The 23,638-nt window shown below is 36.9% G+C and overlaps 2 protein-coding genes across 2 annotated transcripts; one reads left to right on the forward strand and one right to left on the reverse strand.

Moving 5' to 3' along the window:
* The first annotated feature begins 14,090 nt into the window (after window positions 1–14,090).
* LOC102278292 (olfactory receptor 11H4) lies at window positions 14,091–15,095 on the forward strand. Its single transcript, XM_005908870.3, has one exon. The coding sequence runs from the start codon at window positions 14,091–14,093 to the stop codon at window positions 15,093–15,095; it is 1,005 nt and encodes a 334-aa protein (XP_005908932.3).
* Window positions 15,096–21,247: 6,152 nt separating this feature from the next.
* On the reverse strand, window positions 21,248–22,288 carry LOC102270349 (olfactory receptor 4K15-like). The gene is given in 3 exon segments (XM_014482611.2): window positions 21,248–21,418; window positions 21,420–22,000; window positions 22,003–22,288. Coding segments are annotated over 3 exon segments (972 nt in total). The 5' UTR covers window positions 22,223–22,288.
* Between the last annotated feature and the right edge of the window lie 1,350 nt (window positions 22,289–23,638).

Below are 23,638 nucleotides of genomic sequence, written 5' to 3' on the forward strand. Positions count from 1 at the left end.
GGGATTCTCCAGGCAAAAACACTAGAGTGGGTTGCCATTTCCTTCTCCAATGCATGAAAGTGAAAAGTGAAAATGTTATATAACCGAGAGGTAAATGTTCCCAGGACTGAGGTTAATAAGAAAGATAATGAAACATTAGGAAAAGTTTGGTTCCAAGTGCCTTGCCAAAAACAGTAAACCTTTTCACCACTTTCTTTATTTGAAGTGCCTTCTCTAGTCAGGATTCCACTTTAGATTCTATATTGTTTTATTTTCCTAAATTATAGAACTATGTAAATAAGAATAAAATTCTCACCCTTTCTTCCACTGCCACATCCATACCATGAGGGGAAAGAAGAAGAGAGAGGGGTGAATAGAGAGAAAAGGAGAAGGAACAGAAAGAGAAAGATTGATTTATGGATATACTTTTGTATACTGTATGCAATGCTAATTTTTTTAAATAATACATAATATTTTAAAATAGTTCTGCTATAATGAAATAAATATTCATTAATGGACATGCATATCATTTATTATTTTATAACGTCTGCAAACAGCACTACAATGAATAATTTTAAATTTTGAATTTTGCTCATAGTTATTTAGGTATTTATTGGGTATTTGGAAGGAATATAGGCCTGAGAGTGAAATTTCTGAGAAGAATGTTGACAGACTGTTTTTCCCTCCTGTGAACAATATACATGGTGCTATTTTGCAAGCTTTCCAACACTGGATAATATCAATCTTTGTTGTAATTTTGCAAATATGACAGGTAAAATAATAGTTCATTATTTTAATTTGTGTTTGCCTCATCAGCAGTATTCATGAACATCTTTGGGTTTTTAATTATTTGTATACTCTTTAAGCACAAGCTGGAATCAAGACTGCTGGGAGAAATATCTATAAACTCAGATATGCAGATGACACCACCCTTATGGCAGAAAGTGAAGAGGAACTAAAGAGCTACTTGATAAAAGTGAAAGAAGAGAGTGAAAAAGTTGGCTTAGAGCTCAACATTAGGAAAATTAAGGTCATGGCATCCAGCCCCATCACTTCATGGCAAATAGATGGGGAAACAGTGGAAACAGTGGCTGACTTTATTTTGGGGGGCTCAAAAATCACTGCAGATGGTGACTGCAGCCATGAAATTAAAAGAGCTTACTCCTTGGAAGGAAAGTTATGACCAAACTAGACAGCATATTAAAAAGCAGAGACTACTTTGCCAACAAAGTTCTGTCTAGTCAAGTGAAGTGGCATTGCTCAGTCTTGTCTGACTCTTTGTGACCCCATGGACTGTAGCCTTCCAGGCTCCCCTGTCCATGGGATTTTCCAGGCAGGAATACTAGCATGGGTTGCCATTTCCTTCTCCAGGGGATCTGCCCAACCCTCTAGGAAGATCTCATTGTAGGTCTCCCACTTTGTAGGCAGTTGCTTTTACCATCTGAGCCACCAGGGAAGTCTCGTCAAGGAGTCCGTCTAGTCAAGAATATGGTTTTTCCAGTAGTCATGTATGGATGTGAGCGTTGGACTGTAAAGAAAGCTGAGGCGCCAGAGAACTGATGCTTTTGAACTGTGGTGTTGGAGAAGACTCTTGAGAGTCCCTTGGACTGCAAGGAGATCCAACCAGTCCATTCTAAAGGAGATCAGCCCTGGGATTTCTTTGGAAGGACTGATGCTAAAGCTGAAACTCCAGTACTTTGGCCACCTCATGCGAAGAGTTGACTCATTGGAAAAGGCTCTGATGCTGGGAGGGATTGGGGGCAAGAGGAGAAGGGGACAACAGAGGATGAGATGGCTGGATGGCATCACTGACTCGATGGATGTGAGTCTGAGTGAACTCCGGGAGTTGGTGATGGACAGGGAGGCCTGGCGTGCTGCGATTCATGGGGTCGCAAAGAGTCAGACACGACTGAGCGACTGATCTTATCTGATCTGATAGAATTAGCTTATCAACTTCCTTTAGCATATATAAGGATACTAATTGGAATTTTAATATATCAGTCAAACAATGTAACTGTTTGGGATCATTGCCATATAACAGCAATGAGGCATGTGTACATAAACATGAACATATGGCTTCAGTTAATTTCTCTCAGTTATGTGCTTTAGTTTTCAGAGTAAAGTTTAGTTAGATTTTTTTACTCTTTATGTTATTTTTGAACTGCAAATTTCTTTTTCTTTAATATTTTTAAACAGTTGTAGTGACTTTGCTATATTCACTTAGCCTAAATATTACTGTATTGAATCTACAGATTACTTTGGCTAGTATGCACATCTTAACAATATTATGTCTTCCAATCCATGAACACAGAATGTATTTACATTTATTTGGCTCTATAATTTAGTTCAACAGTATGTTATAGTTTTCAGTGTATGTATCTTCAACCTCCTTATGTTAGCTTCATTCCTATTTTAATTTTGATACTATTGTAAATGAATGATATTTAATTTTATTTGAGACTTTGGCCACCTCATGCGAAGAGTTGACTCATTGGAAAAGACTCTGATGCTGGGAGGGATTGGGGGCAGGAGGAGAAGGGGACAACAGAGGATGAGATGGCTGGATGGCCTCACTGACTTGATTGGACGTGAGTCTGAGTGAACTCTGGGAGTTGGTGACGGACAGGAGGCCTGGCATGCTGCGATTCATGGGGTCGCAAAGAGTCAGACACGACTGAGCGACTGATCTTATCTGATCTGATAGAATTAGCTTATCAACTTCCTTTAGCATATATAAGGATACTAATTGGAATTTTAATATATCAGTCAAACAATGTAACTGTTTGGGATCATTGCCATATAACAGCAATGAGGCATGTGTACATAAACATGAACATATGGCTTCAGTTAATTTCTCTCAGTTATGTGCTTTAGTTTTCAGAGTAAAGTTTAGTTAGATTTTTTTACTCTTTATGTTATTTTTGAACTGCAAATTTCTTTTTCTTTAATATTTTTTAAACAGTTGTAGTGACTTTGCTATATTCACTTAGCCTAAATATTACTGTATTGAATCTACAGATTACTTTGGCTAGTATGCACATCTTAACAATATTATGTCTTCCAATCCATGAACACAGAATGTATTTACATTTATTTGGCTCTATAATTTAGTTCAACAGTATGTTATAGTTTTCAGTGTATGTATCTTCAACCTCCTTATGTTAGCTTCATTCCTATTTTAATTTTGATACTATTGTAAATGAATGATATTTAATTTTATTTGAGACTTTGGCCACCTCATGCGAAGAGTTGACTCATTGGAAAAGACTCTGATGCTGGGAGGGATTAGGGGCAAGAGGAGAAGGGGACAACAGAGGATGAGATGGCTGGATGGCCTCACTGACTTGATTGGACGTGAGTCTGAGTGAACTCTGGGAGTTGGTGACGGACAGGGAGGCCTGGCATGCTGCGATTCATGGGGTTGCAAAGAGTTGGACATGACTGAGTGACTGAACTGAACTGAACTGAAAGTATCTAGAAGTGCAGATAATTTTTTTGTGTTTTGAGTTTTTATCCTACAACTTTGCTGAATTTGTTCATAAGATCTAACAGTTTGTTGGAATCTGTAGGGTTTTTTACTTATAAGATCATGTTGTCTGCAATCAGAAATTATTTTACTTCTTCCTTTTCTATTTCAGAATAATATTTACCTCTTTTTCTTGTGTAATGGCTCTGGACTTCCTCTTATGTTGAATAGTAGAGGTAAGAGTGGGAATTCTTGCCTTATTTCTAATCTAGAGGAAATGTTTTCAGTCTTTCACCATTGGCTCTAATGTTAGCTGTGAATCTTTTCCTAAATGATCTTTATTATGTTGAGATAATTCACTTCTACCCCTAGTGTTTTTTGTTTTTAATGTTTCTTACCATGTAAGGGTGAGGAGTTTTGTCAGATGTTTTTTCTGCATTAGTTGAGGTACTCATATGGGTTTAGTCCTTCATGTAGTTAACATGTTACTGTGACTACTCTTCATCGTTTAAACCATCCTTGCATTCCAGGAAAAAAACCCACTTTGTCACAGTGTATAATCCTTTTAATATGCTGTTAAATTCTCTATGATAGTATTCTTTGATGATTTTTATTTCAGCATTCATTAGAGACACTGGTCTGTAGTTTTCATTTCCTATGGCTTTGTCTGGCTTTGATGTCAGGGTAATGAAATTTAGGTTGTTTCCATATTTTGGCTATTATAAATAATGCTACAATAAACATTGGGGTACATATATCTTTTTCAATTAAAGGTTCTGTTTTCTTTGATAAATACTCAGACATGAAATTGCCGAATCATATGACAGTTATATTTTAATTTTTTGAAGAAACTTCATACTTTTTCCATAGTGACTGCACCAATTTACAATTCCACCGGCAGTATACAAGTGTTTCCTTTTATCCACATCCTCATCAATACTCCTTATTTGTTGTCTTTTTGATGATAGCCATTCTGTCATTATGGCTTTCAGTTGCAATTCTCTGATGATTTCTGATGTTGAATATCCTATCATGTGCCTGTTGGCCAGATGTATGTCTTCTTTAGAAAAATGTCAATGCAGGCCCATTTTTCAACTGGTTGGTTTTTGTTGTTGAGGTATATGAGTAATTTATATATTTTGGATATTAACCCCATATCATGTGTATTATTTGAAAATGATAACAGTGTATATGAGACAGCAAAAGAGACACTGATGTATAGAACAGTCTTTTGGACTCTGTGGGAGAGGGAGAGTGTGGGATGATTTTGGAAATGGCATTGAAAAATGTATAATATTATAATATGAAATGAGTCGCCAGTCCAGGTTCGATGCACAATACTGGATGCTTGGGGCTGGTACACTGGGATGACCCAGAGGGATGGTATGGGGAGGGAGGAGGTAGGAGGGTTCAGGATGGGGAACACATGTATACCTGTGGCGGATTCATTTTGATATATGGCAAAACCAATACAATATTGTAAAGTTAAAAATAAAAAAATAAAAAAAGAAAATGACTTCTCCAGTTTAGTAAGCTGCCTTTTCACTTTGTTGATGGTTTACTTTGCCATGCAAAAGGCAAAGTTTTCTGTATTCACATTTATTTATTTTATTATTTCCTTTGCTTAAAGAGATTGATCTAGAAAAATAATGCTATGACCATTGTCAGAGAGCATACTTCCTGCATTTTCTGCTAGGAGTTTTATGGTTTGAGGCTTTACACTTTAGAAAAAAAAGTGAAGTGAAAATGTTAGTTGCTCAGTTGTGTCCAACTGTTTGTGACCCCATTGAGTCTTTAATCTATTTTAAATTAATTTTTATAAAGGGCATGAGAAAGTAATCTAGTTTAGTCCTTTTGCATGTAGCCATCCAGGTTTTCCAACGACATCTACTGAAGAGTCTATGAAAAATAAAAGTGGTAAGAGTGGGCATTCTTGTCTTGTTCCTGATCTTAAAGAAAATGTTTTCAGATTTTCAACAGTGAGTATGATGTTAGCTGTGGGCTTATTGTATATGGCTTTTTTATGTTGAAGTACCTTCCCTCTATATCCACTTTGCATAGAGTTTTTATCATAAATGCATGTTGAATATTGTCAAAAGCTTTCTCTGGATCTATTAAAATGATATTTGGTCTTTATTCTTCTGAGATAAGCACCACTGGATCATGGTGTATAATCATTTTAAGCATTGTTTAATTTGTTTGGCAAGTTTTTTGGAGGATTTGTGCCTCCACGTTCATCAGTGATATTGACCTGTAGTTTTCTTTTTTTGTGATGTTTTTGTCTGATGTCGATATCAGGGTGATGCTGGCAACATTTGCAAACATTTTCTCCCATTCTATAAGTTGTCTTTTCATTTTGTGTATCTGATAGATCAAATCTTACATCATTACTTTACTTTTTCAAAATACATTTATTATCCTGAGATTTATTTCAAAGGACATTTTTTAAATCTCTTTCTCAAGTTGAAAACTTCTATTACAGTTTCTTTCCCACAGTCTGACTGCAATTGTCTAGACTGCCTTGGATTTGTGTACTGCCTTGTTAAATGTTTATGCTTAACACTAAGAAGTCAATCCATGAAAGAACATGGTATAACTTTCCAGATAATCTGTTTTTTTTTTTTTTTATGTATATACCTCTGTAAAGATTCACATTTTCTTAATGGTGCATGTACTATCTTTCAAAGTTTATTTCCAGATGATTTGTGTTGCTATTAAAAATGAAGTAGTTTACCCATAAGAATTTACAAATCTTCTCATCCATAAAAGGAAAGTTTTATTACCTACATGTTTTGTAGTTAGTCAACTTATTGAATCATTTTGTGTTTTAGTTGATTCTCTTCTTCTTGGTGGTCATTCAATTCTAAGCCAACAATCAAAATTTCTCTTCATAATATTCATGCCTGTATATTATTACCTTTGTCTCATTTCGTTGGTGTATATAGGAGCAGTGATGATGATGTATCAAGTGACTTTCCCCCAATTATGTTATCTTTTAAGAACCTGTAAGTATCAGTGACTTACACCAAGTTCTTTTTTTTTTTTAAACTCGCATTGACTTGCTGCTTCTGGTTGGTATATATATTTTTCTCTCCCTCTTGTACCTCCCCTCCCATCCTACCCGTCTAAGTCATCACAGAACACTGAGCTGGGCTCCCTGTAATATACAGCAGCTTCGTGCTAGTTAGCTATTTTATACATGGTAAAGAATACATGTCAATGCAACTCTCTCAGTTCATCCCACCCTTCGCTTCCCCTACTATGTCCACACATCATTCTCTATATCTGTGTCTCTATTCCTGCCCTGCAAATAGGATTTTTTTCCTAATTAATTTATTTTTTTAATTGGAGGCTAATTACTAAAGAGCCTCTTGATGAACGTGAAGGAGGAGAGTGAAAAAGTTGGCTTAAAGCTCATAATTCAGAAAACGAAGATCATGGCATCTGGTCCCATCACCTCATGGCAAATAGATGGGGAAACAGTGGAAACAGTGGCACACTTCATTTTTCTGGGCTCCAAAATCACTGCAGATGGTGATTGCAGCCATGAAATTAAAAGCCGCTTACTCCTTGGAAGAAAAGTTATAAGCAACCTAGACCACAAATTAAAAAGCAGAGACATTACTTTGCCAGCAAAGGTCCATCTAGTCAAGGCTATGGTTTTTCCAGTGGTCATGTATGGATGTGAGAGTTGGACTATAAAGAAAGCTGAGCACCAAAGATTTGATACTTTTTAACTGTGGTGTTGGAGAACACTCCTGTGAGTCCCTTGGACTGCAAGGAGATCCAACCAGTCCATTCTAAAGGAGATCAGTCCTGGATGTTCATTGGAAGAACTGATGTTGAAGCTGAAACTCCAATGTTTTGGTCACCTGATGCTAAGAGCTGACTCATTTGAAAAGACCCTGATGCTCGGAAAGATTGAGGGCAGGAGAAGAAGATTGAGGGACAACAGAGGATGAGATGGTTGGATGGTATCACCGACTCAATGGACATGGGTTTGAATTGACTCCAGGAGTTGGTGATGGACAGGGAGGCCTGGCATGCTGTGGTTCATGGCATTGCAAAGAGTCGGACACAACTGAGCAACTGAACTGAATTGAACTGAATAACTTTACAATATTATAGTGGTTTTTGCCATACATTGACATGAATCAGCCATGGGTTTACTTTATTGCATGGGAAAAAGCTATGGTGCATTGCATAATGGTTCTTAAAGGTTTTCTTTAAAAGTGCCATATGTAAATTTGTCTTATTGTGCAAAACAGGTCACATTGCCTAGTCTAACATTTGTGAAACACAGAAATATTCAGTTCAGTTCAGTTCAGTCACTCAGTCGTGTCCAACACTTTGTGTGCCCATGAATAGCAGCATGCCAGGTCTCCCTGTCCATCACCAACTCCCGGAGTTCACTCAGACTTAGGTCCATCGAGTCAGTGATGCCATCCAGCCATCTCATCCTCTGTCGTCCCCTTCTCCTCCTGACCCCAATCCCTCCCAGCATCAGAGTCTTTTCCAATGAGTCAACTCTTCCCATGAGGTGGCCAAAGTACTAGACTTTCAGCTTTAGCATCATTTCTTCCAAAGAAATATCAGGGCTGATGTCCTTCAGAATGGAGTGGTTGGATCTCCTTGCAGTCCAAGGGACTCTCAAGAGTCTTCTCTAACACCACAGTTCAAAAGCATCAATTCTTCGGCGCTCAGCTTTCTTCACAGTCCAACTCTCACATCCATACATGACTACTGGAAAAACCATAGCCTTGACTAGATGGACCTTTGTTGGCAAAGCAATGTGTCTGCTTTTGAATATGCTATCTAGGTTGGTCATAACTTTCCTTCCAAGGGGTAAGCAGCTTTTAATTTCATGGCAGCAATCACCATCTGCAGTGATTTTGGAGCCCCAAAAAATAAAGTCTGACACTGTTTCCACTGTTTCCCCATCTATTTGCCCTGAAGTGATGGGACCAGATGCCATGATCTCCATTTTCTGAATGTGGAGCTTTAAGCCAACTTTTTCACTCTCCACTTTCACTTTGATCAAGAGACTTTTTAGTTCCTCTTCACTTTGTGCCATAAGGGTGGTGTCATCTGCATATCTGAGGTTATTGATATTTCTCCCTGCAATCTTGATTCCAGCTTGTGCTTCTTTTAGCCCAGTGTTTCTTGTGATGTACTCTGCATAGAAGTTAAATAAACAGGGTGACAATATACAGCCTTGACGTACTCCTTTTCCTATTTGGAACCAGTTTGTTGTTCCATGTCCAGTTCTAACTGTTGCTTCCTGACCTGCATACAGATTTCTCAAGAGGCAGATCAGGTGGTCTTGTATTCCCATCTCTTTCAGAATTTTCCACAGTTTGTTGTGATCCACACAGTCAAAGGCTTTGGCATAGTCAATAAAGCAGAAATAGATGTTTCTCTGGAACTCTCTTGCTTTTTCCATGATCCAGCAGATGTTGGCAATTTGATCTCTGGATTCTCTGCCATTTCTAGAACCAGCTTGAACATCAGGAAGTTCACAGTTCATGTATTGCTAAAGCCTGACTTGGAGAATTTGGAGCATTACTTTACTAGCGTGTAAGATGAGTGCAATTGTGCAGTAGTTTGAGCATTCTTTGACATTTCCTTTCTTTGGAATTGGAATGAAAACTGACCTTTTCCAGTCTTGTGGCCACTGCTGAGTTTTCCAAATTTGCTGGCATATTGAGTGCAGCACTTTCACAGCATCATCTTTCAGGATTTGGAATAGCTCAACTGGAATTCCATCACCTCCACTAGCTTTGTTTGTAGATTTGATTTCTAAGGCCCACTTGACTTCACATTCCAGGATGTCTGACTCTAGGTCAGTGATCACACCATCGTTATTATCTTGGTCGTGAAGATCTTTCTTGTACAGTTCTTCTGTGTATTCCTGCCATCTCCTTAATATCTACTGCCTCTGTTAGGTCCATACCATTTCTGTCCTTTATTGAGCCCATCTTTGCATGAAATATTCCCTTGGTATCTCTAATTTTCTTGAAGAGATCTCTAGTCTTTCCCATTCTGTTGTTTTCCTCTATTTCTTTGCATTGGTTGCTGAGGAAGGCTTTCTTATCTCTTCTTGCTATTATTTGAAACTCTGCATTCAGATGCTTATATGTTTCCTTTTCTCCTTTGCTTTTCACTTCTCTTCTTTTCACAGCTAATTGTAAGGCCTCCTCAGACAGCCATTTCCTTTTTTGCGTTTCTTTTCCATGGGGATGATCTTGATCCCTGTCTCCTGTACAACATCACAAATCTCAGTCCATACTTCATCAGGCAGTCTATCAGATCTAGGCCCTTAAATCTATTTCTCACTTCCACTGTATAATCATAAGGGATTTGATTTAGGTCATACCTGAATGGTCTAGTGGTTTTCCCTACTTTCTTCAATTTCAGTCTGAATTTGGCAATAAGGAGTTCATGATCTGAGCCACAGTCAGCTCCTGGTCTTGTTTTTGCTGACTGTATAGAGCTTCTCCATCTTTAGCTGCAAAGAGTATAATCAATCTGATTTCAGTGTTGACCATCTGGTGATGTCCATGTGTAGAGTCTTCGCTTGTGTTGTTGGAAAAGGGTGTTTGCTATAATAGAAATATTATCCTCTAGTAAAGAAGGAAAATGAATCAGTTAGAACAATAACTCTGTCATATGAATATTTTGTTTTGTCCTTGATTTTAATTGTAATGTTTTTGTGTTTTACTACTAAAGTATGATTTTGCAAATTATTTCTAATTAAGAGGTTTTTTTCTACCTAGTTAAATTATCTATGTCTTTTTCTGGTTTGCTTTGTCAAAAATGGGTTTCAATTTTATCTATTTTTGCTTCTACATCTATCAAGACATTCTTATGTTACTTCTATTAATTAAAAATTATGTTATATTTATATATTATATTAACATATGATACAATTAGGGATAACCCTTAAGGTATACATCTTACTTGATAATATTATATTATTTGGAAATATTTTACTCTAGAATGTGGCTTAATATAATATAATCTTTGTAACTCTGGTTATCACACCTAGTTCAGTTCAGTTCAGTTCATTTCAGTCGCTCAGCTGTGTCCGACTCTTTGTGACCCCATGAATCGCAGCACACCAGGTCTCTCTGTCCATCACCAACTCCAAGGGCTCAACAATTAGGTAGTCATTGTGTAAAACCTTATATATCCATATAATAATACTAATATTTTAGTACAGAATCATTCAAACATGTTATTAAAGTGGCTAACTGCATGGTGGTGTCATCTGCATATCTGAGGTTCTTGATATTTCTCTCAGCAATCTTGATTGCACCTTGTGTTTCTTCCAGTCCAGCGTTTCTCATGATGTACTCTGCATATAAGTTAAATAAACAGGGTGACAATATACAGCCTTGACGTACTCCTTTTCCTATTTGGAACCAGTCTGTTGTTCCATGTCCAGTTCTAACTGTTGCTTCCTGACCTGCATACAGATTTCTCAAGAGGCAGGTCAGGTGGTCTGGTATTCCCATCTCTTTCAGAATTTTCCACAGTTTGTTGTGATCCACACAGTCAAAGGCTTTGGCATAGTCAATAAAGCAGAAATAGATGTTTCTCTGGAACTCTCTTGCTTTTTCCATGATCCAGCAGATGTTGGCAATTTGATCTCTGGTTCCTCTGCCTTTTCTAAAACCAGGTGGAACATCAGGAAGTTCGCAATTCACGTATTGCTGAAGCCTGGCTTGGACACCACCCTTATGGCAGAAAGTGAAGAGAAACTAAAAAGCCTCTTGATGAAAGTGAAAGTGGAGAGTGAAAAAGTTGGCTTAAAGCTCAACATTCAGAAAACGAAGATCATGGCATCTGGTCCCATCACTTCGTGGGAAATAGATGGGGAAACAGTGGAAACAGTGACTCACTTTATTTTGGGGGGCTCCAAAATCACTGCAGATGGTGACTGCAGCCATGAAATTAAAAGACTCTTCCTCTTTAGAAGGAAAGTTATGACCAACCTAGATAGCATATTCAAAAGCAGAGACATTACTTTGCCAACAAAGGTCAGTCTAGTCAAGGCTATGGTTTTTCCTGTGGTCATGTATGGATGTGAGAGTTGGACTGTGAAGAAGGCTGAGCACCAAAGAATTGATGCTTTTGAACTGTGGTGTTGGAAAAGACTCTGGAGAGTCCTTTGGACTGCAAAGAGATCCAACCAGTCCATTCTGAAGGAGATCAGCCCTGGGATTTCTTTGGAGGGAACGATGCTGAAGCTGAAACTCCAGTACTTTGGCCACCTCATGCGAAGAGTTGACTCATTGGAAAAGACACAGATGCTGGGAGGGATTGGGGTCAGGAGGAGAAGGGGACAACAGAGGATGAGATGGCTGGATGGCATCACTGACTCGATGGACGTGAGTCTGAATGAACTCCGGGAGTTGGTGATGGACAGGGAGGCCTGGCGTGCTGCGATTCATGGGGTTGCAAAAAGTCAGACACAACTGAGTGACTGAACTGAACTGCATGGTAAATTTTTATAAATTACTTTTTATTTTAAAATATCATATTCATAGCTAAAGAATGTGTCTCTCAACGTGGTGGTAGTAGTGAGCTTGGGGTAGGGCATCAAAGATGGAATTAACACATGCAAAAGGGTCTTCAATACAGTTAAATACACAGACTCCTAATCTCTATGCTAACTTTTATTCCAGAGACTTTTCTTCAAGTGTAAAATCAAGTCTCCTTGCCAGTCACAACTTTCTTCTAATCACTAGAGATAAATTTACTTTCCATCAGAGCTAAAACAGCAAACTTTCCCTGCCATTTTTTTTTGTTTCTATTCCTCCTCATTATTACAAAAGAGAAATCTTCAAATTAGAATAGAAAATGTGTAAGAATCTGAAACTTAATCCAGCTTGCTGAATAAAGACCAAAATAGGAAACCAGGTTCAACTGTGTTATGAATTCCCTCTCTAGAGGGCCAATTTCCAAAGATGGCCTCTACAGAACATAAAAGGGAACAATATTTAAATTCTCCTTTTGATTCTGTCTAGACCATGATTTTCTTTCCCGCTGTCACCTTGCCTTTACAAAAAGGGAGACCTACAGAGGGGAAACCTGAAGAGTACCTAAGACTGACTTCTTAATCCCATAAGGTTGTTCCTAAAAGCCTATTCAGCAATTCATATGAATTCCCATAATAATTCATGGAGCACTACTATATCTGGTGTTTCTGAGATATGAGAAAACTGTTGTATTTTGTTTTTCTGTATACTCAGATGTGGAAAATGGCATTCAACTCTACAGAATTCTATGATATTCACCTTGTATCTTCAGGTAAGGTAAAGCTCACATGTGTCTAAGCTCTCCTTATTTCTTTCTTCTACCCCTTCTCATTTTATAACTTAATATGCAAATTAGAAAAGTACTATTTCTCCAGAATCATAGCTGAGATTTTATATGAGAGCTTATAAAAAGCGTTACTTCAAACATTTGCTAAAACTCTTAAAGGATCTTGCCAGGTGCTCCTTTTTATTCCCACTCTATATAAGGGTTTTCTGATCCTAAATCAGGGAAAATTCCAGAAAATGAATGGATACACCTTCTTTCAGAAAAGTCTATCCCCTTACTTTCTGTTACTTTTAATGAGTAGCAGGCAAGGAATTTTATTTGTGCTCGAGATTTCAAAATTTAGGACATTTTTTATGAGCATAAGTAAACATGACTTTATTATTAAAGTCATGTTTTAATTATTAAACATAAAGTTTAATTATTAAACATGTTTTAATAACTGATACTACTTAATTTTAACATGTATTTTCGATAGTGTGTTTTTACTGAAGGGAGGAATTGAAATGTGAACTCTTGTAAATTTTCATTTTAATATTAACTTATAATCTATTCTTAAAAAGATATAGGAATATTTCTCATAACCTAACTCAAAGAAATTTAAAGTTGTATAAAGGATTTAGATTTATTGATATTGTCCTTAATTCAACTCAAAGCATTTCTCACCAGAAGAACAAAGAATAGCATTATCTTTAATGTCTTTGTACGTCACAAACACTGAGTTAACTTGGCTGTGTTTTTGTTTGTTTTTTTTTTTGGTGGGGAGGGAATCTGTGTTTTTTTCAGTATTATTTAAAATGGTAAGTCCTTATACATATTTACTTATTGTCAACACTTTGTTAGCTGTAGGAAATTAGGAAAGCTCTTTGTTCACTTTGTTTTTATTATATCCAGAATAGGAATATGAATACTTGAAAATCATGGTAACATCTCTGTGTATGGTAGGTAGCTCAGCTAGTAAAGAATTTGCCTGCAATGCAGGAGACCACGATTCAATTCCTGGGTCAGGAAGATCCACTGGAGAAGGGATAGGCTTCCCACTCCAGTATTCTTGAGCTTCCCTGGTGGCTCAGACAGTAAAGAATCCGCCTGCAATGTGGGAGATGTGTGTTCGATCCCTGGGTTGGGAAGCTCTCATGGAGGAGGGCATGTCCACCTCAGTATTCTAGACTGGAGAATCACATGGACAGATGAGCCTGGTGGGCTACAGTCCATGGGGTACCAAAGAGCTGGATGCAACTAAGTACAGCACAAAGTAACATGGCTCAAAGCAAGTCATCTGCCCTAATGAGTAATATTTTGTAAGGCCAATTCTAACATGGAAATCTGTCATTCTTTTGCAGCTTTGAAAACAAATAAGTATACCCATGTAGAGAATTGCTCTAGCTCTGTGAGGAAATTCATCCTTTTAGGCTTCCCTTATACTTGGGAAATTCGGATCCTCTGTTTCTCAGTTTTTTCTGGGACATATATTCTGACACTCATTGGAAATCTGTGCATTATTTGTGCTGTGAGGTGCGACTATCAACTGCAAACTCCAATGTACATCCTGCTGGCCAATTTTTCCTTCCTGGAGATCTGGTTTGTCACCTCCACTGTCCCTAATATGCTAGCCAACTTTCTTTCTGAGACCAACACCATCTCCTTCTCTGGCTGCTTTCTGCAGTTCTACTTCTTCTTCTCCATGGGCACCACTGAGACCTTCTTCCTGTCTGCCATGGCCTTTGACAGGTGCCTTGCCATCTGCAGGCCCCTTCACTACCCCGCTGTCATGCCAGTGCAACGCTGCATCAGGATGGGAGCCTGCTGCTGGGTGTGTGGCTTCTTGTACTTCCTCTTGCCTATATATCTAATCTCTCAACTCCCCTTTTGTTGTCTCAATAAAATTGATCACTTCCTATGTGATCCAGGACCCCTTATAAAGCTGTCTTGTGCACCAGCTCCTGTCACTGAGATTATCTGTGCCATCTACAATTCAGTCCTCATTTTCTCCACCTTACTCTTCATTACCAGCTCCTACACCCTGGTGATCAGAGCTGTGCTTAGGGTCCCCTCAGCAGAAGGCCGGCATAAGGCTTTCTCTACATGTGGCTCCCATCTGTCTGTAGTGTCTCTGTTCTATGGCTCTATTATGGTCGTATATGTGAGCCCAACAGCAGGCAATCCAGCCGGGATTCAGAAATATGTGACTTTGTTTTATTCTGTGCTAACTCCACTCTTCAACCCCTTGATCTATAGTCTCCGGAATAAAGAGATGAAGGAGGCTCTGAGAAAATTATTTAAGACTGTGAGATTTAGGCAGAGGCCTGGCAGAAATCTTTGAAGAACTTGTGTGTGCAACTGAAATAATATATGTGAAACAAATGATTGAAAGATTAGCATTCAATTGTATTAACCACATTAGACAAATATATTTGAGGGAGGGAGAAGAACATAGTCAAATGTAATGAAATGTTTATTAAATTAACTGTGGCCATCTGTCCATTTTTTTGTTTGAGAAAATTTACATTAATAGTAAAATTTTTTCATATTCAAATAAAAATGATCAAAGAAAAAATAATCAATCTTCTTCCTGGCATTCAGACTTAATATTAAAATTTTGATGTTAGCATATCAGTTACACATGTATACACAATAATCAAATATTTATTACTGATATTTCTCTGGTAAGTCAAAAGGCATGCTAAATTTACAAAACAACATTTAAATTTTAATTTATATGTCAATATTAAAGACATGACAAGATTAATTAACCTCTTTATAAAAGTTCATTTATCATAATTGTACTTCCCACTTTCTCACCAAGATTTAGTTTAAATACTCAGAATTTGGATCCAGATGGTTGCCGTTATTTCTCCATTATATGTTTAATCTAATAATTATTTTTAAAATAAATTCTCTATAAAATAAACCATACACTGCCTTTTCTTTATACATCATTTGTGTATTCTACAAGCTAGAAATAACAACCAGTGACCCTCAGGTTTTGTTGCGATTACAGAAATTGCTAGATTTGCTTTGCTAACTATGTCAAGAACAATAGCATCTCATACTGCCAGCCAGATTTTCCTCATTCCACAAAAAGACCATGAATCCATTAGTTATTACTCCCCCATCCTTCCTCTTTCCAGTCCTTGGAAACAACTGATCTACTTTCTGTTCTACAGATTTGTTAATTCTCCAAATTTCATATAAATGGAATCATACAATATATGTGACCTTTTGTGACCAACTTCTTTCACTTAACATAATGTGTACAAGATTCATTTTTGCTGGGCATGTTTATCTGTACTTTATTCCTTTTTATGGCTGAATAGCATTTCTTAGTATGGATATACCCACATTTTATCTTTTCAATAGTTGATGGATGTTTGAGTTGTTTCCATCATTAGTCTATTATGAGTTATACATGAACAAGTTTTTGTATGAACATATATTTTCACTTTGGGGGATTTACTCCAGGGAAAGGAATCGTTGTGTCATATGTTAACTATTTAACATTTTGAGGAATTGTCAGACTATTTTCCGAAGTGACTGTGCCATCTTTACTATCATATCAGCATAGTATGAAATGTATGGGTTCAGTTTCTCTCTATCCTCACCAACACTTGTTTGCTCTTTCTTTTTTATTTGTCCTTTAGCTATCCTTGTATATACGAAGAGGTATCTTATTATGGTGCTCACTTGCATTTCCCTAATGATAAGGATGCTGATTATCTTTCAGTGTGCTTATTGGCCACTTCCATGTCTTCACTGGGAAATATATATTCAAATCCTTGATAATTTTTAAAATCATTAGCCTATTCATCTTTCTAATTCTCAACTGTAAAGGTCTTTACATATACTCTGGATATAAGTCACTTATTAGATAAATAATTTGCAAATATCTTTTATCAATCTGTGAGTTACATTTTTACTTTTATGATTGTCCTTTGAAGTTTTGAATTTTAATGAAATCCAACTTATCTTTTTACCTTATCACTTGTGATGCTGGTTTCATATCTAAGAAATCTTTACCTAATCGAAGGTCACAAAACATACTATTATGCTTATTTATACATTTATTCTTTATTATAGATGATTTTTCCAACTTTTATATTCATTTTATATTTTAATAAGTATTTGTCAAGACCAGAGATCAAACACAAACTCCAAATCACTACTTTAAAATAAAAGTTTCTCAAGTATTTTATGGCATATCCAAATCTGTCACAAAGTTTATGGGGCGATATGAGTCACAAGCATACTTACTTATTTTTTGTTTTGCCATCTTGATATTCCTGAAAATATTGCTTTCTATCACACATTTTCAAAAGGAATCTTTTGATTATGTCCCTGAGATTATAAAATCTTTATCTAATCATTTAAAAATAAATTATTCATATAATTTATAATTAAATAGTACCTTTCAGTGACATTTCAAGCATTACCTAGGATAGGAAAAAGAATGAAAAATAAATTACCTATATAAAAGAAAATAGGCATATTGTGGAAAATGGAGAATTAATGAAATGACTATAATAATTAAATAAATAATGTGTGGTATTAAAGTTCTTTTCTTTAAATACATATAAAATATCAAATTGTTTAGAAAAAAGACTTAACTATGGCTAAATAGTTAAGAAGTTATAATAAGGGCAATTTTGATGGTGACCAAATTGCAGCAAAAAATGTGCTTACTAATGCAGGATAAAAAGAAATTACAGTGGCTATTCAACTATCCGTTCACTTCTTTCACATGAGGAAATCCCTTGGGGTAAAGAAAAGAAGACAGGGGAAACACACTAAATTCCTTAGCGACTAGACTCCAGGTAAATCCAGTAATCCAGTAAAGGTGTTTTCCTGGGGCAAAAAAAAAAAAAAAGACTCCATCCTTTAAATCTTCCTTCAGAATGCTGCTGATAAAGGATTGAAAGTGAAAAAAAACTATAGTCGCTCAGTCGTGTCCAACTCTTTGTGACCCCATGGACTGTAGCCCACCTGGCTCCTCTGTCCATGGGATTCTCCAGGCAAGAATACTGGAGTGGGTTGCCATACCCTCCTCCAGACAATCTTCATGACCCAGGGATTGAACCTGGGTCTCCTGCATTGCAGGCAGATTCTTTACCATCTGAGCCACCACACTAAAAAGAATCTAGTACTTATATAGGAGGCATGGTTTTCTAGAAAATATCATGTAAGTTATACAGCTCTTTGGAATTTTACAATTTAAATGCTTCTAGTTGTGTAAAGAAACTTGTGAAATTCAATTAGAAACCTAAACTCTGTGGTATGTGGTATGTCACTTCTGTGTCCAATATGCTCGCTAACCTCTCTGAAACCAACACCATCTCTTTCTCTGGCTGCTTCCTGAAGTTCTACTTTTTCTCCATGGGCACCACCGAGACCTGCTTGTCTGCCATGGACTTTGCCAGGTACCTTGCCATCTGCCGGCCCCTGCACTACCCCACTGTCATGATGGTACAATGCTATATCAATATGGGAGCCTGCTGCTGCGTGTGTTGCTTCTTATACTTCCTCTTCTCTATTTACCTAATCCCTCAGCTCCAGTTCTGTTGTCTCAATAAGACTGATCACTTCCTATGTGAACCAGATCTCCTTATAAAGTTGTCCTTATGCCAACTCCTGTCACTGAGATCATCTGTGCTACCTGTAACTCAGTCATCATTTTTTCTACCTTACTCTTCATTACCAGCTCCTATACCCTGGTGATCAGAGCTTGGTTTAGGGTCCTCTCAGCAGACAGGTGGTTTAAGGCTTTCTCTACGTGTACCTCCCATCTGACTGTGATGTCCCTATTCTATGGCTCTATTGTGATTGTATATGTGAGTCCAAGAGCAGGGAATCCAAGAGAACCAGAAAAGTTTGAGTCTGTTCTATTCCATGTTAACTTCAGTATTCAACCACTTGATCTATAGTATATCTCTAGAATAAAGAGATGAAGGCAGATCTAATAAAATTACTTAGGACTGTAAGATTTAATCAAAGACCTGGAAGAAATCTTTGAAGAACTTGTGTTGACAGCTGAAATAATGTATGGAAGATAAATAAAGTATTAATATTCAACTGTATTAACTGAAGTAGAAAAATAACTTTCTGGAGGAGGAAGAACTAATTCAATTAATAAAATGTTAATAAAGCTGTGTTTATTTGTTCTTTTATTAGAGAAAAATTTGCAGTTATAGTAAAATTTTTCAGGCAAATAAAAATAATCATAAAAATAAACTACTAGTCAACTTGTTAGCATTCTGATTGAATGCTAGTTAATACTTTGCTACCAATATCACACACATACACATACAATCTATCCTATACTAAAATTTATTACAAAATTTTTTCAAGTGAGTCAATAATTATACATGCTAAATTTATAAAACAACATTTAAATGTTATTGTATCTATTAAAATATGACAAGCTGTATTCACTTTCTAATAAAAATTGATTTATTATAATTATATTTATTCCCAGTTTCTCAATGAGACTTAGTGAAAATATCCTATAGTATTTCAGTTCAGTTCAGTTGCTCAGTCATGTCCGACTCTGCGACTCCACGAATCACAGCACACCAGGCCTCCTTGTCCATCACCAACTCCCAGAGTTCAGCCAAACTCATGTCCATCAAGTCGGTGATACCCTCCAGCCATCTCATCCTCTGTCGTCCCCTTCTCCTCCTGCCCCCAATCCCTCCCAGCATCAGGGTTTTTCCAATGGGTCAACTCTTCACATGAGGTGCCAAAGTATTGGAGTTTCAGCTTTAGCATCAGTCCTTCCAATGAACACCCAGGGCTGATCTCCTTTAGAATGGACTGGTTGGATCTCCTTGCAGTCCAAGAGACTCTCAAGAGTCTTCTCCAACACCACAGTTCAAAAGCATCAATTCTTCGGTGCTCAGCTTCTTCACAGTCCAACTCTCACATCCATACATGACCACTGGAAAAACCATAGCCTTGACTAGACGGACCTTTGTTGGCAAAGTAATATCTCTGCTTTTTAATATGCTGTCTGTTGATCATAACTTTCCTTCCAAGGAGTGTCTTTTAATTTCATGGCTGCAATTAGAGACTCTAAAGGGTAAGACTAGAAAATAGTCCATTAACATTATAACATATGGTAGAATCAAACACAGTATGAAATATAGAAGTCTCAAATTCAATACAAGAGGAAAAACTGAAAATAGCATATAGTAAGAAATCCTTAATAAATATTGATTTTGTGACTGGGGAGGATAAATTCATGACTATTCCTAAGGCCTTGAAATAGGTTTCTGTCATTTTCTGGACATGCATTAGGCAATATAAAAAATAAGATGTTAAATAAAGAAAAAGTCCACATAAAAATATGATAGTTTCTACCAAGTATCTATTTGAAAACTACCTTACCTATCTGAAGGGCTTCCCTGATAGCTCAGTTGGTAAAGAATCCACCTGCAATGCAGGATACTCTGGTTCAATTCCTGGGTCATGAAGATCCACTGGAGAAGGGAAAGGCTACCCATTCCAGTATTCTTGGGCTTCCATTGTGGCTCGGCTGATAAAGAATCTTCCCGTAATGTGGGAAACCTGGGTTCGATCCCTGGATTGGAAAGATCCCCTGGAGAAGGGAAAGGCTACCCACTCCAGTGTTCTGGCCTAGAGAATTCCACGGACTGCATAGTCCATGCAGTTGCAAAGAGTTGGACATGACTGAGTGACTTTCACTCCTATCTGAAAATACAGAAATCATGAAGACCTGGGGGAGAGAGTATGTTCTATCTTAGACTCAGTCTCTCATCATTGTGAAGACAAGAGGTAGAGAATTGTAATTTATCTCTGAAATTCTCCAGATTATTTTATCAGTATTAAACAGAAATTAAGATAACCAGACACAGAACACACTGGTACATTTATCCTCTGAATTGTTTTCCATAAATAATGCATATTAAGCAACAACATTGGAGAAGGATTTGTGAAAGTGTTGAAGATAAATGCCTTCTGCTGTATAACCAGGCCATTTTACACCTTACTAGATAATTAGAATTGCCTTCATGCTGTCAGTTACATAGTACAGTGAGAAATGCAGTCTTACTTAAGTATATCATACATTATATATGCAAATATATTTATTATCTCTATGATAAAGTGTTATGTACCTATTATTACTCTAAAATTGGCATCTGAGCAGCACTATCTTGAGAGAGATAGATACAGTTTAATTATCACTTAAACATAAATTCCATTCTCAATGTTTTCAAAGGCTGTATCTTAAAGAGGTTAAACAAAAAGTAGGAAATAGAAAAAAAAGGAATAAAAGCACATATTTGGAGGAAGAAAGTATAAAAATAAGTAAAATTCATTCAATTTTTTTTATCATCATTACTCTTTAATTCAAGTTAATCAGTCCTCCTTATTGGTAAAAATGATTTGCTTTAATATCACAGATATTCAATTTGTAAATGTCTAGCCACAGGCTACAGTGGTAATAACAGTTCTATAAATTTACTTTGTTTCTAGGAAAAGAACATTTCTTATGACTGCAGAAACCTGGCCAGACTTCAGATAGCGACTCTTCAGTTTTGACATAGCTGCCTTCATTTCTTTATTCCTTAGAGTATAGATAACAGGGTTTAAAATGGGAGTAAAGATGGTGTAGAACACTGCAAGGACTTTTGTCAACTGAATAACTGCTGAAGGGCCACACATAGATGAAGATGCATGGTCCAAAGAATAATATGACCACAGTGATATGAGCAGTCAGTGTGGAGCGGGCCTTGGCCGTGCTAGCAGAGGAGTGGCTCCTAACTGTGATGAGTATCACAGAGTAAGAGACAACCAACAGGAGGAAGGAACTCAAAGAAAGAAGGCCACTGTCTGCAACTATTAGTAAACTGATAACATAAGTGTCTGTGCAGAACAGTTTGGTCACTAAAGGGAGGTCACAGAAAAAACTATCCACTTGATTAGGCTCACAAAAAGGCAAGTTAACAGTAAATGCCAGCTGGCTAGTGGTATGGATGAAGCCCACACACCATGGAATGAGGACTGGAGTAATACACACACGCCAGCTCATGATTGTCGTGTAGTGGAGAGGTTTGCATATAGCAATGTAACGGTCATAAGCCATGGATACAAGGAGCACCATTTCACCCCCAGCAAATAGATGAACAAAGAAAATCTGGGCCAGGCAGGCTTCAAAAGAAATAGTCTTGCGTTCAACCAGAAAGTCTGCAATCATTTTGGGGGTAGCAAAGAGGCAACACATATATCTATAAGAGAGAGGTTTGCAAGCAGAAAGTACATAGGGGTATGAAGGCAGGGATCTGAGGTTACAGTGAGGATGATGAGAAAGTTTCCCAGTAGTAATGCTAGGTACAGCAGTGAAAATATGAGAAACAAGAAAGGTTGGAGCTCCTGGGTACTAGATAAACCCAGCAACACAAATTCGGTCACCCGAGAATGATTTGTCTCATTCATTGACTTTGCAAAGGACTTCTCTTCAGTCACTTGAATAGGAGAGAAATAGAAATCAGTGAATGAACTAATTATGGTTTAATTTTCCAGTTCAGTTAGAGAGTCTAGTTTCTACTCAAATGTACTTGTTAGACCCAGACATGTCTAAATACAGACAGTGCTCTAGTAATCAAAAGGAGAACAGAGTCAGGATGGAATTTTGAGCCAAAAGTTTTCTGGAAGAGGAGGGTTTTGGTTGGGAGGTTGGTGGAGAGAATTTCAACCAACTGATTCATTAATTGCTTAACTTTAGTAAGTTAAGTAAGTTAATTTGCAAGTGAGATTTACAAATGAGTGTTACAAATAAATATCTTAAAAGTTGTTTACACATTACAGAAATCCACTATTATTATCTACAGAGACAAAATGTCACTTTTTCTTCACTAAATAAAATAAGAACTCTTAAAAAGAGAAAAATGTGTGAACTGCTACCAGAAGGAAATACATTTTCACAAAATTAATGTGCAAAAGACATTAGACACAAAAGAGTAAATACTCTATTACTCTATTTAAATGAAGTTTAAAGACAGACAAGCAAGTCTATAGTATTTGAAGTTAGGATAGCAGTTTTCCTTGATGGGATTAAAGGGACAGAAGGAAACACTGGAGGGGCTTTTGGTTTGCTAGTAATAGTCTGATTTTGATTCAGCTGAGTGGCTTCTTAGGATGTTCAGAAAAAAGGGGGCTTTCTTTTTCTGTCCCTTGTGGATTCTAAAAACCTCCTCCTGCCGTAACAGTTAAAATTATTTTCTCATTGCTAGTAAGATACTTTGGGGCATTGGCTTCTTCAGAAACTATCTTTCACAATTCAGCCTTAGTGGAAGATGATTGTATATTTTATGTCATAAATCATTGAGATTTGCATAATACATGAATATTTTCATCTTTTCAATTTTTTCTCTTATGATAGGGGGCTATGGACATAAGAGGAAGAAAGTTAAGCTTTCTCATCTTTGCTCCAAAGTGGGGGAAAAAACTGTGAAGGATAAACATATAGATTATATCTATTTCCTCTTCTGTTACAGAGTAGCTCATTGACCTCAGAAAAGCTCTTAAATCAATACCTCCATTCTTAAGAATGTAGGATGAAGAGTTTGGGCAAACAAAGCTCTAAGTTTTTTGCAATATAAATCCATTCTTACTTTTAGTAAACTTGTTTTATAATAATTTATATATAATTTATAATAATTTCCCAGAACACTGAGCTAGGTAGGATGGTGATAGTTAGATTTAAAATTTTCCCTCCTGAAAATTCTTTACTAATATTATAATCTTTACTCCTTTTAAAGAAGGTGATGAACCTTTTTCTATCAGTCTCCAGTACATTCTTTATTAAATGAAATAAAAATAGCTTTATCACTTAATAAAAAGACACAATTT

The sequence above is a fragment of the Bos mutus genome, chromosome 10 (assembly GCF_027580195.1).
Source record: "Bos mutus isolate GX-2022 chromosome 10, NWIPB_WYAK_1.1, whole genome shotgun sequence".
NCBI classification, from domain to species: Eukaryota; Metazoa; Chordata; class Mammalia; order Artiodactyla; family Bovidae; genus Bos; species Bos mutus.

Bases quoted from the DNA above. Each gene is read 5' to 3' on its own strand.
- LOC102278292 (XM_005908870.3), top strand. From the start codon at position 14,091: ATGGAAATCTGTCATTCTTTTGCAGCTTTGAAAACAAATAAGTATACC.